The 12,897-nt window shown below is 57.7% G+C and overlaps 1 protein-coding gene across 5 annotated transcripts in view; it reads left to right on the top strand.

The window, feature by feature from the left end:
- Nucleotides 1-5,398: 5,398 nt before the first annotated feature.
- CHD5 (chromodomain helicase DNA binding protein 5) overlaps nt 5,399-12,897 on the top strand; it is a 58,146-nt gene continuing 50,647 nt past the window's right edge. For 4 of the 5 annotated variants that reach the window (XM_038537767.1, XM_038537765.1, XM_038537764.1 and 1 more), the window contains exon 1: nt 5,399-5,533. In XM_038537767.1, coding sequence (XP_038393695.1) covers nt 5,455-5,533 — 79 coding nt within the window. In that variant the 5' untranslated portion in view covers nt 5,399-5,454. Of the gene's footprint in view, nt 5,534-8,706; nt 8,789-12,897 lie in introns of those variants that run through there. The other variant, XM_038537766.1, reaches the window with a different exon arrangement.

Here is a 12,897-nt window from a genome sequence, read left to right as displayed (position 1 = left end):
CTTTGTTAAGCTCGGGAAGAAAATGTGTCCTTTATTCCCATTTTCTTTACCTTCATGGGGTCTTTGCCTCAGTGAGGTTCTGGAGTTGTTTGTAACTGAACTGTCCATGTAGAATTTATTCTGATCCAGAGCTGAGAGAATAACTTTGCAAACAAATGACCTTTTCTGATGGAGGCTATGTAGTGGAAACTGAATTACTTTCACCCATTACACCTGCTGGGTCCAGACCACATTTGGACCACTTTTCCTTTTTGTTTCTTGACTCGTGACCTACCTACCTGCTGGGAAATATTCATGGCGCAGGAACAGAGTAGGTGGGTGATGGGGAGTTTGAGGCAGATTCACCGTCCTAAAGGCTGTGGAATAGGGAGCTGGTACAGTCTAGTTCTGAGCGGGTTTTGGCTACCAACACCATCTCTCTGCGAAAGGTTTAGTGTTTTTTCAAAAGCCTCGGTGACACCCACCTTTCCCTGTGACTTTTCACTGGTGAAAGTGCTTTTTTTTTCTGAGTAGTGTTCTCCTACCTCTTCGGGAAGAGTCAAGTGTTGAAATATATGGATCTTATCTTCCCTGGTGGCGCCTGGCCGAGGTGTTCAGAAACCCGTGTGCATGAGCAACACGGAGGAAAGTGGGAGAGTTTGAGCATATCAAATACTTTAAAAAGACAAATTGATATGAATGATACAGAATGTTCTGGGGGTATTTAGACCTCAGCCTTTTTTTTTTTTTTTTTTTTTTTTTTGAGGACATTTGATTTATTGGAAGGTGAGCAGGACTCCAGTGAGGTAAAGACTGGTCTGTCCCCAGGTCATCACGTTAACCTCAGGAGAGCCTGGAAGCTGACTTTGGCAGCCTGCTTTCATTTCCTTCCTCTTGCTGCCATGGTCCTTCACCTGACTTCACTCTAAGCTTATCTAGTGTTAGAAGCAGCATGTGGTGCACACTTTGTCCATGAGGGGGCAGACACTTAGGATGTGTGGGTCATTGACAAGATAACATTCCACAGTAGTCGGGACAGACCTCTTCTCCTTGGTAACCAAGGATAGAATAGGGCTGGTGGGGGTCAGAAGCTGGGGAGAACCTGGGTGGGGTCCTGCTGCAGGTGGGTGCTGAGTTGTAAGGAGCCTCGATTCTTTGCAGTGATAAGTTGTGGAGGTTCTTTCCCTATTTTGGAAGGGAGGAAGGTGAGGAAGAGGCCTGGTCTGTGGGATTTGCCATCCCAGCAGGGAAGGGGGCTGAAGGAAGCAGGTGGAAGGCTGCCTTTTAAATGATGCCATCATGCTGCTTATCTCAGGGAACAAAAAACTTAAGAATTTGTAATCTAGTCATTTTCCTATCTTCCCTATCTTTGGGAGGATCTGAGGATTCACATTCTTTTTTTTTCTAGGCTATTTCTGGCCAAGCTAAAACAGTCTGTTAATGCTGTGCTGACCAGCTGAGTTAGCTGCTACCATACCTAGAACCCAGAAAAGACTCATAAGGTGATTTCAGCCTTATCCAGGCACTTCTCAGGTTCAGGGCCATGGCCCAAAGGTCTGCCTTTTTGGAGAAGCCCTTTTCCTCATCCCCAGCAACCCCAAGTGATTTGGATTCAGGTGGGGCAAGGCCCCCATCTTAAGAACCAGGCTGCACGTACACAGAGGTCTTGGTGTGTAGGGGGTGTTTACCCTTCACTTGAGAAGACCATTTGATCTGGCCAGTGATGTAGTCCCCACTGCCTATAGGAGGCTGTGGCAGAGCTCTGACCTGTGGCTGGTGTGAGGGCTGTAGGAACAGGGGCTTCACTTCACAGGGCCATCAGGTGGTCCTAGTGGGGGATGTTGGTAGAGAACGGACCTCGGACAGCAACTTGAGGGCGGCCTGTATGAGAAACTCCTGTAACCCAGGGATGGGGACTGGTAGGGGTGTGTGTGGAAGGTGACCAGTTCCTGCAACTCTGCTTGGAAGAACCATTGTTCCTTGGTGCTTTCATTACCAGTAAAATACACACACACACACACACACACACACACACACACATATATTTTAAGATTTTATTTAGTTCTTCATGAGAGACATAGAGAAAGGCAGAGACACAGGCAGAAGGAGAAGCAGACTCCCTGCAAGGAGCCCAGGATCACAGCCTGAGCTGAAGGCAGACACTCAACCACTGAGCCACCCAGACATCCTACCAGTATATTAAAAAAGGGCAGCCCCCGTGGCGCAGCGGTTTAGCGCTGCCTGCAGCTCAGGGCGTGATCCTGGACACCCTGGATCAAGTACAGGGTCAGGCTCTCTGCATGGAGCCTGGTTCTCCCTCTGCCTGTGTCTGCCTCTCATTCTCTATCTGTCTCTATGAATAAATAAATAATCTTTAATAAAAAAGGGAGGGGGCAGCCCGGGTGGTTCAGCGGTTTAGCGCTGCCTTCAGCCCAGGGCGTGATCCTGGAGACCCAGGATTGAGTCCCACATCAGGCTCCCTGCATGGAACCTGCTTCTCCCTCTGCCTGTGTCTCTGCCTCTCTGTCTCTCATGAATAAATAAAATCTATAAAAAATATATTTTAAAAATTTAAAGAAAAAATTAAAAAAAAAAAGTTTTGATTTTTTTGAATTTTCCTGAGGTGTAATTCCAAGCCCTGTGATCAGCCAACAGGAGCATCTTGTCTCCTGAAACTGTCACCTTAATGAGGCATTTATTTTCCGCATTGGAGAGTTCACTGAATTTTCACCTTTTTTAGGGACTGCTTTTAACATCAGACATTTTAGGTTCATTGTCACTATTGTAAATAGTTTGACAAGAATCAGAGCTCTCCTTTTTTATTTTTTAAGATTTTATTTATTCATGAGAGACAGAGAGGAGCAGGCTCCATGCAGGGAGCCCGACAGGAGACTCGATTCCGGATCCCAAGATCACACCCTGAGCGGAAGGCAGATTCTCAACTGCTAAGCCACCCAGGCGTCCCTCCCCTTTATTTTTAATTTAATTTTATTATTATTATTATTTGTTTATTCACGAGAGAGAGATTCCGGCACCTCAGGACCACGCCCTGAGCTGAAGGCAGACGCCCCCAGGTGTCCCTAATTTAATTTTATTCTTAATTTTTAGAGCTCTCCTTTAAATACTGGTGATTTCCAGTGAAAAATCCATTTGTTTCTGCCATTCCGGTGTTTGCTTTGTTCTGCTTTTGGTCATTGAGTGGTGTGAGCAAGCTGTGCCTGTGGGCAAGATGGGTCGGCCAGGGAGGATCGGAATGGTGAGCGGCTCCACTCTTGGTTGCCAAGTTAAGCAGGTGGAACTGTTCTTTCTTGAATGGTGTCGCCACTGTCTCAGCCTCACCTGGGCAGTTGCACCCAAGGTTAATGGTGTGTGCTTGAGGTGGGGGCTTTCTGCTGATGGGAGGTACTGTCAGTCCAAGTTTCTCTCAAGCGGAACAGAGAACCTTTGGAAGTGTTCTGATCTCTTCCCATTATCTGGGAAGGGCCAGGGGTGGGGCTGCGGAGGGCTGGACAGGTTTGGTGGTGCTTTGGGGTTTTCCTGGATGGCTAACATCCAGAAACCCAGGAGGTCAGGAAAGAGCAAGGCAGCCTTGCCAGGGAGAATGGCGCCTCCCTGGCCACATGCTCAGTGATGTGAAATACAGCCTTCGACCGGAGAAGCCCTTTGCTTGCTTAGCCCACCGCCCTGCTGCCTTTCCCTTGGCCCTTGCATGTCACCTGCCCTGAGACGCTTCCAGCTTCTCTCCAGTGTGGTTTAAAAGTGATCTGGGAGATGAAGGGGATTCCTGGCATCCTGCACTTTCATCCAGGAGGCTGGACAGACCTGCTTGTGCCAGGGAATGAATGACGACCAGCTTTTTGTTCAGGGCTTGCTGGCAATTCCATTTGGTTGGGAAGGGGGAGGAAAAATTTGCTACACATCGTCCCGACTCCCCTAGGCCATCCGTCGCCTTCCGCCTTCCGGTCACAACTTGGATTCATCATAGCTTGGGTTGTGGCCACCTTGCCAAGAGGTGTTGCTTGGGGGGCCCTCATCAGGCAGTCACGACTCTCCTGGTTCCCCAAACACCCCAGGAAAGGGAGGGCTCTCTTGTTGTTCAGGGTGCTAGGGGTTACTGGTGAACACCCGCCAGGATGGGGCAGATGTTCAGCTAACCCAGGAGCGGTTGGTGCCAGAGAAGAGACCCCAGTGCCCTGCTTTCTTGCTTCCTGAGTCAGGCAGATTCCGTAGGTCCTTGGCAGCCACATGGGTCTCCAGTGGGTTCCCCCAAACGTGTCTGACCCGAGGCAGTGAGGTAGGGGTACTCTCCCTTTATTGGCTCTTCTTGGGCTAGAGAGCCGACCATCCTAAGGGCCACTGAAACTTCGGGCTTCTCGGAGTAGCTTTAAGACTTCGGGCTCCCCAGACTGGCCGCCCTCATGTAAAATTCCAGCCTTGCTCCCAAGGGCTTTGGGCTCCATCTTCAGCTTTAACACCTGAGGGCTGTTGGCTGAGGCTCCTTAGCCCCTGCGACAGGTGTCGCTTCTGAGCGGGAGTTCCGGGCGCAAAGATCGCAGTTCTGCATCACCCCCAGGGGCTCTGGATGTGTTCAAGCCCGACCGCCCGGAGGGGCGTTTTGGAAGAGGGCACGTGGCGGTGGGAGCGTGGTGCCTGGGGTGCGGGAGGAGCCAGGCTGCACGCAGGTTTCTGGAGGAATCAGACCCGGCCTGCGGAGGGGCCCTTCCCCAAGGGCAGAGCACGTTCTTCTTCCAGCCTTGCGGGGCGGGGAGGTTCTCGGTGCACGCGAGCCGAGTGCGGGAGCTCGCCGCTCGCCGCCCACGGGGCCCCGCCCCTGCGCCCGGGGGGCCTCCGGGGCAGGACGCCTTCGGGGGGGGCGGCGGCGGCGGCGGAGGCGGAGGCGGCGGGTCCTGCCCGGGGCGCGCGGGGGCGCGTTCCCCGCCTCCCACCCGGCCCCGCTCCGCCGAGTCCCCGCCGCCCGCTCGGCCGTCGGGTCCCCGCGCGCGGGCGCCTCGACGGCTCCCCCTGCCGGAGCGCCGGGCGCGTCCCCCTGCACCCGGGGCTCAGGACTAGTCCCCCCAACTTGTTCTCCGCGTTAACTAGTCGCGCTGCCGGAACGATGGGATGGGGTTGCCACAGCAACAGACTGGACGTCACAATCCGGGCATGTGTGCCGCCCCCCGCCTGCCGCCGTGCCGCCGGCGCTGCCGCCGCCACCTCGGCCGGCTGCGGGACTCGGGCTGCGGGGCGCGGTGGGCGGAGCGGCCGGCGTTGCGGGGAGCGGGCGAGGGCGGCCGAGAGGAAGGGGTCGAGACGGAGGGGTGGAGGTCCGGGGGGGTGGGGGGGCAGGCGGCCGCCATCTTCTCACCGAGGCCGCCTCGCCCGCCGCGCGCGCCCGTCCGGCCGCGCACGGGTTAAGGCTGGCACCGCGCCCGGCGGGAGGGGGGGCGCCCACCTCCCCTCCCCCCCGCGCCGGGCATGCGGGGCCCGCTGGGCACCGAGGAGGAGCTGCCGCGGCTGTTCGCGGACGAGATGGAGAACGAGGACGAGATGTCAGGTGAGCGGGGCGCCGGCTGCGCCCGGGGCCGGGGCCGGGGCCGGGGGCCGGGGGCCGGGGGCGCGGGGGGCGCGGGGCCCGGCGGCGCGCAGGAGGGGGGGCCCGGGCCGCGGGGCTGCGCTCCCGCCCTGTCGGCGCCGGCGGCCAAGGGCGCGGGGCCGGGCGAGCGCCGGGGCGGGGTGCGGTCGGGGCCCGCGGGACGCGGCGGGGTCGGGCGCGGGAGGAGGCGCGCGGGGGGCTGCGCCGGGAGCCCCGGGCGGGGAGGGGGCGCGGCGCCGCCGGCTCAGCCCCGCGTGCCCTTGAAAGGGGCGGGAATCGCGCTCGGCTCCCGGCGCCGCGCCCCCCGCGGCCCCCGCGGCCCCCGCGGCCCCCGCGCCCCTGGCCTCGCGGGGGCAGGCGGGACCGGCCCCCGCCCGCCTGGGCCGGGGCAGCGCTGGGTGGGGCCGGAGGTGCGGGCGGACCCCGCGAACGCCCTGGCGGGGGGCGGCCTCCCCTCCCCGGGGCCGCCGGGGCTGCGGGCCGGGGCGCGCGGGCTGGGACCCGGGTTCCCCTTACCGGCCGCGGGGCGCTGGCCCCGCCGCTCCCAAACACTTTCCCGGGGCCGCCGGCGCCTCCAGCCCGCGGTCGGCCGGGCAGTGGCGCTCCCAGCGCATCCAGCTTTGGCCACGGGCCTGACGCCGGGGGCCGCCGCCCCAGCCCTTGCCGTCCCTCTCGGAATTGAGCATAAGCAGGGCTTGTGCGGCGGGGGTAGCCCTGTAGGATCATTCTCTAGTTAACTGCTCACCATTTGTTCGGGACGGTTTTCCTCCTGGCCCTGCAGGGCAGGGCCTCACCTCACCCTGTCAACCAGCCTCTCTCCCTCCCTCCCTCCCTCCTTCTTGGGGACTCTTCTCCTCTTCCCGGCACCAAGTCAAGGGCCCCTTCTGGGCTCCTGAGAGACTCGTGGGAAGTTCGGGGGCCCTCCCGAGCCCAGGAGTGTGCTGTCTGGCCCCAAAAGTGCCTTGGAGGGAGGGCGAGTGGGACCTTCTGCAAATTGGCACCCCCAGCCCCTGTGTGCAGGGGGTTGAGGGGCCGAGGACCCAGCAGGCCGCAGTTCCCCAGGCTGCTCTGAGTCTTCCTGGAGAGGGGATTCCCCCCAGATGGCCCCGCCCACTGCGCCCCCCCCCCTTGTTCGCTTGCTTTAACGCTGTGACTAGGGCCCCTCCCGGAGCTGGCCCCACTGCCTTTCAGACAGTCTGGCCAAGTTTGCAAAGATCCTGCTCTAGTTAGGGGAGTGGGGGTGAGATGGCCCCTTGTGGGAGGGGGTGCTTGGACAATAGTTGACTGTTAAGTCTCTGGGTGCAAGGAATTAGGCCTATTTCTTGGGAGAGAACAGAGAGGCCCATTAGCTGCACTGAAACCCATGGCTGTTTCCTACCTAGGAGGCTGACTCCCCCCTAAGCTGTTCTCTGACTTCCTCAGGCATTCGAGGTGGTGCTTGGGGCGTGGCCCCTTTGTGGCACTGATGGGGCAGTGGACAGCTGAACATGCATTAGCAGGCTTATTTCCGGGACTTCACTGAACCCCAGATGGGGTCCCCTGTCCCCTTTCCTCGCATGCCCTGGCTTTTGGTGGTTATGGTGGGATTCAGAGCATGGAGAGGGTTGATGGGCACCTGCCTCACTCTCTTTGGGTGAGAGAGGTCAGATCGCCTGCTCACTACCTAATCTCCCTGTCCCTTCATCCCTCCCATGCCCATTGCTCCAGGGCAAGGTAGGGAGGAGGGGTAAGGTTGTCACCAGGGAAGCAACCCCAAAGCCCTGCAGAGAAGAGGTCCTGCTCCAGCCCCTCTGGCCTGGGGATTGCAGCCCCATCCTTCTGCAGGGGTCTTCCAAGCTCCCTCTCCACATGCCTGGCCCAAGGCTCTGTCCCCTGCTTCGGGTTCACTTCATCGCCTTCTCTAACTAGACCTCACTGACCACCCTCCACTCAGGAGCCAGGGTCACCTTTGAAAACACAAATCAGGCCCAGACTCACCTGACGGATGGATCGATGAGCTCCTATTCTATTCCACCTTCATCCACCCCACCCTGCCTTGTTCCCAAACTACAGCCACCCTGGCCTCCTTGATGCTTCTGGAAACCCCCAAACTCCAGACTCCATCCTGCCCTTGAGCACTGGCTGTGACCTCTGTCTGACCCACTCTTTTCTCTGCTCCTGGCTGCCTCCTTGCTGTCAAGTAGGTCCCAGCCCATATATCTCCACAAGGAGGCCCTCCATGAACTCCTGGCCCAAGTGTGGCCTCAGCCCTCAGGGCCATTATAATACTTTATTTTCTTGGCAGCACTTCCTACCACCAGTGTGCTTCTGTGTCTGGGCTCACCCCTTGAGTGTGACCCCTTTGATCTTCAGCTGTGCCTGGCACCAGGCACCATGGATGCTTGAGAGGTGGTCGTGGTCTCGGGGTCTGAAGGCAGTAAGTCCCTGGCTCACCCCTGGCCTCCGGACATGGTGACAGCTTCAGCCCAGACACTGTGTGTCTCTCGAAGTGCTGGCCAGCTGACCCCCGAGCCCTCCATTACAGCTGCTGTGCGGGCCTGGGCCTGAGCTCAGGGCTGTCACCCACTTGGACCTGGGGTCAGCTGGCTCTGAGACACCGCAGCGTGTGAGGAGGGAGGAGCCAGTGTGTCAGGAGCGGTCATACTAATTTTTGAGTCTGCAGCAGTTGGACTTGTTTTTGTCAAATCTTTCTCTCCATTGTGCCCCATCTTCCCCTCCCCCTGGGCTGTGTTCTTGTTTTCCACACAGGACTCAGCCGGGCCAGCGCTCTGGCACTGTGGCAGGTAGGTGAGGCTGCTGGGAGGTGGAGGTGTGGTGGCCGCCTGCCGCTCAGGCTCTGGCTCGGGCTCAGGCTTGGGCTCGGGTTTTGGGGCCTGGCAGCTGCCAGACTCTCCAAGGAGTGCTGAGGGCTGGTCGAAGTGAGGACTCCGGGCTCAGATGGGTCCTGGCCCTGCTGCTTGTTAGCTGCCCGACTCCGGGCAAGCTCCCCAGCCCCTCTGCCTCAGTGTCCCCACTTGTGGAATGGGGATATGGCACTAGCTACCTCACAGAGGGTTATTGTGAGGACTGGTGAGACAGTGCATGTGGAACATTTAGGTCACAGTACCCAGCACATAATAGGTCCCCAATAAACTGTGACTGCTATTAGTACTGTCCAAGGGAGCAGTTGACCTTCCTTCCTCAAGGAAATGCTTCTGAGACTTGCACCCTCATGTAGTAAGCTGGGGGTGTGGAAGCCTGGGCTTGAGGAGAGAGGGAGAGAAAGAGTCCCCCCGCCTTTTCCTTCAAGTTCCCAGCCTGGTTGACCCCAGTCCCAGGGTGGGTTTTCCAGTGCTGGTGTGCCTAGCCTCTCTTCTGGCTGGGCAGTGTGACCACTCTGCCCCAGAGTCACTTGACTGGCCCATAACCACCACCACCCCATGCCCACAGGACTGGCCCCAGTCATGTGAACATTTTAGGCTTCCTGCAGCCCAGGGGCCAGGAGGCAGTGATAGCCATGATTCCCAAGGTTCATGCCTTTTTTTTTTTTTTTTTTTTTAAGATTTTATTTATTCATGAGAGACACAGAGAGAGAGCCAGAGACACAGGCAGAGGGAGAAGCAGGCTCCATGCAGGGAGCCTGACATGGGACTTGATCCCACGTCTCCAGGATCATACCCTGGGTTGAAGGCAGTGCTAAACCACTGAGCCACCTGGGCATCTCGGTTCATGCTTTCTTAACTCACTTCAACCCCACAGGGAAGTGTGGTTTTGGGGGGTCCAGGGAGCCTGTACTGTTTGCTGGGAAGAGGGAGGTGAAGTGACCAGCATGCTGTGCCCAGTGCCTTGGCCTGTGGGATATTCACATCATTCCAAATTGATCTATCATTTACCAGTTCATTCAGTCACTAAGCCTCCTATTAATCTACCCACCCACCCTCCCATCAAATATCTCTTCAACCAACCAACCAACCAACCAACCCCAACCAACCCCAACTAACCATACACGTATCACTCCCCATCCATCCATCCTACCCACAACATCCATCTATCCATCCATCCATCTATTCATTTTACCCACTCTCCATCCCTCATTTATCTTTCATCCATCCATCCCACCCACATCATCCATCTATCCATCCACCCACCCAGCCTACCCACTCTCCATCCCTCATCCATCCATCCGTGTCCCCAGCATAGATCTATCAAGTATCTTCTCTGAACCAGGTATGGAACACAGCATGTGATATCTAATTTTCTGGGGCTTTTGCAGGTAAAACTTTTGAGACTTTCTGCCTTTTCTTTGGCTCTGTCTTTATTTCTCTCTCCCTGTCTCTTTTTCTCACTCTGCCCCCATGTCTGTTCCTCTGTCTGTTTCCGTTTGCCTTCCCTGAGTGCTTGCCTCTGCTTCTCTCTCTGGCTGTCCCTCACTTTCTCTCTTTTTGTCTGTTTCTCTCCGGCCGTCAGGTATGGCTGCCTATCCCCTCCCTCCTTGATTCTCTTTCCTCCTCCCCGCCAGTGCTCTGGGTTTGCATGGGATCCTGTCCCTGCTTGCCCCGGTCCCTCTCCTCATCCTCACTCTCTCCCTGGCCCCAGGCCCTTGGGGTAAAACCTTACCTCTTCCCCTCGCCTGCCTGCCCAGAGTGCTCAGAATTGACGCTTTCTTTGATGAGACGCCAATGAGGTGATGTCTGGATTTTGTTAAATGTCGTAAATAAATTACCAATCCTCTCTTGGGCAGGAGTACTGACCACCTATTATCAGCAGAGGGCCTATGGTGTAGGGGTCTTCCAAGGACTGATGCGAACCTTCGTTTTGGCACCCCCCTCTCCCAGGGTAGCCCTAGAGTGGCCTTGGGAATCCCTGGCTCAGCAGTGCTCAGACTGGAGACCCCCACCCTCTGTCACCCCTCTTGGGGCCCTGGGCTCCATCTGCTATCACCGAGCATTTACTGTGCGCCTCACAGCTTCTAATTCTCCATCACCCTGTGAAAAAGGCACCGCTAGGCTCTTTAAGGATGAAGAAGAAATGGTCTCAGCTGGGAAGGGCTGGGGGCCACCTGCCAGGAAGGGGTGGTGATTTGACCTCTGTATTCCCCTGTCCCTCCCTCCCTCCTGGCCACCAGGTGATCTTGTCCTCGGCTTGGGTGGTGGGTTGGAGGTAGAGAACAGAAGGAGCTTCCACTCCAAGCCCCAGAGAGAATGGTGGATGTTGAGCCAGGTCCCCATCACTGGCAGATTTGGCCGCTTCTCTGGACCCTGGCAGTGGAGTTCTTGTCCCTCCACTTGGCTTGGGCCCCCAAATCCTTCAACCACCCTCAAATCAGAGGTCCTGACTTCCTCCACATCACATGCTTTCCTTTTGCTCTGATCACCTTGCATCTGCAAAACTCCCTGGGGGGCTGCATTCTTGCCCAGAGGAGGGGGCTGGGCTGAGCAGAACCTGCTCTGGGGGTGAGCCTGGGGTGGACTAGCCCTGACCCCCTGAGGGACCCCTGTGGGACTTTCCAGAACCTTCCAGACCAAGGGCTGGCCCGGGGTGAGGCCCGAGCTCAGCCACAGGCAGTGCTATCAAAATGCCTGCTAAGTAAATATGGGGAAAGTCTGAATTCTGGGGGGAGTTCCGGTGCCTGGGGAAGGGTGGGGGTGAGGACCACGCATGGTGGTGGGAACTGCCTGTCTGGGTTCCACCCTGACTCTACCAGCTGTTGGTTGTGAAGCTCCATGGCTAAGTCATGAGACTGCTGAGCCTCAGTTTCCTTCTCTGCAATTGGGGGTAATAGTACCATCTCTCAAGGTTCCTGTTTGGAGTAAATGCATTAATACAAATTAACATACACTACCTGCTCCAGCTGCGGTGCAGGTGGCACGTAGGTACTGGGACTGTTATAACATGTTACCCTGAGAAGGGCCCACCCAGCTCACCTGGGCTGCAGCTTTAAATGGCTCAGTGAGGCCAGCCCCAGGTCCCCTAGGGCGGAGCCCAAGCCTATGCAGGAGCTGGGGAGAGGGCTGTGGGGAATGCAGGAAAAAACAGCAGAGATATCTCTCTTTGCCCCTCTGTCACCCTGTCTCTGTGTCTCTGAAGCAGCTTCCCCCGCACCCCCCCTCACCCCCCCCCCCCCCCCCCCCCCCCCCCCCCCCCCGCCTGCTCCCGACCTGGAAGCTTAGGAGGTAGCAGAGATAACAAGGCTAATGGGTCCTAATTATAGCCCAAGTTGGATCGATGGAGCTTCGGGGCCCTGGAGGGGCAGGGCTGGTGTGGGAGGGCAGTGCGGGGGCAGGCAGGGGGCTGTGGGAGCAGCCAGGAGGGGTGGGGAGCTGGCGGGGCATGGAGTCCCTGGGGTGGTCTTTCCTGGGGCCCTCACCCAGGGTGAGTGGGATCCCCCCTTACCACTAACTGTGCCTTGAGGGGGGCCCGGGGCTGGGGGCTTGGGGAGCAGCCAAGGGGCACCAGGCAGGGTTGCTTAGCTATGACTTTCGAGGTCTGGTTTTAGAAAACTCAGAGGCTGTTACAGGAGATGTAGGAGGGGGAGATGGGGCCAGGGTGGAGATGGTGTAGGGAATCATGAGGTGTTGGGAAGGAGTGTCACAGGGCTCAGTCCTGGGATGTCCTCAGGGCTACCAGAATCTGTTCAGGAACCAGAAGGGTCTGTCAGAGATGGGGAGTGGACGGGGTGGGGTCCCTATCCTAGTGTGCCAGCTCTGGAAACTTCCTGGAGGAGGGATTTAATCAGGCAGATGGCCCTGAGCCACGAGGTCTTCTGGGAATGGAGGAGGGGCTCTGTCTCTGGGCAGAGGGTCTGGGATCTTATCCTCTGAGGATCGTTCTGGGCGTGGATTAGGGCTACCCTGTGGGGCACCCCCTGGCCCCGTACCCTCCGCCCCAGGCAGATATCCTCCTGCAGCCACCTGTTCATCCCCTCTGTGTTCTGATGGCCAGTTGGTCAGTCAGTGACCTTGTGCTCAGCTGGCCTTCCCAATTTGGGGGACTGCCCTGCCAAGGGAACGGGTGACTTGGGGGAGGTGGCAGGAGGGAGATGGCCCCTCCCGATTGCATCAGCCCGAGCTTCTTACATAACTGGTGCTGGGCATTGCTGGGGTACAGGGGTGGCTCTGCCCAGGCAGTCTCCCTGTGGCTCTAGGGGAGGTAGGGGCAGGTGTGGGGGTGAGCAGGTGTGGACAGACAGCTCTGTCACTACCTCCAGACCCCAGGATGACTCTGGGGGGGTCTCTGTGCACATAATTCAACTGGTTCAAAAAATCCATGCCCCTCTGGTGCCAGGGCCAAGAGGGACAGGATGGGACAGGGTCAACTTGTGCAGCTCTGCCTCAGCCTGGCTCCGC

The sequence above is a fragment of the Canis lupus genome, chromosome 5, assembly GCF_011100685.1.
Source record: "Canis lupus familiaris isolate Mischka breed German Shepherd chromosome 5, alternate assembly UU_Cfam_GSD_1.0, whole genome shotgun sequence".
NCBI classification, from domain to species: domain Eukaryota; kingdom Metazoa; phylum Chordata; class Mammalia; order Carnivora; family Canidae; genus Canis; species Canis lupus.
The sequence above is the reverse complement of the archived record's forward strand: the minus strand, read 5'-3'. Positions and strand labels throughout refer to the sequence as shown.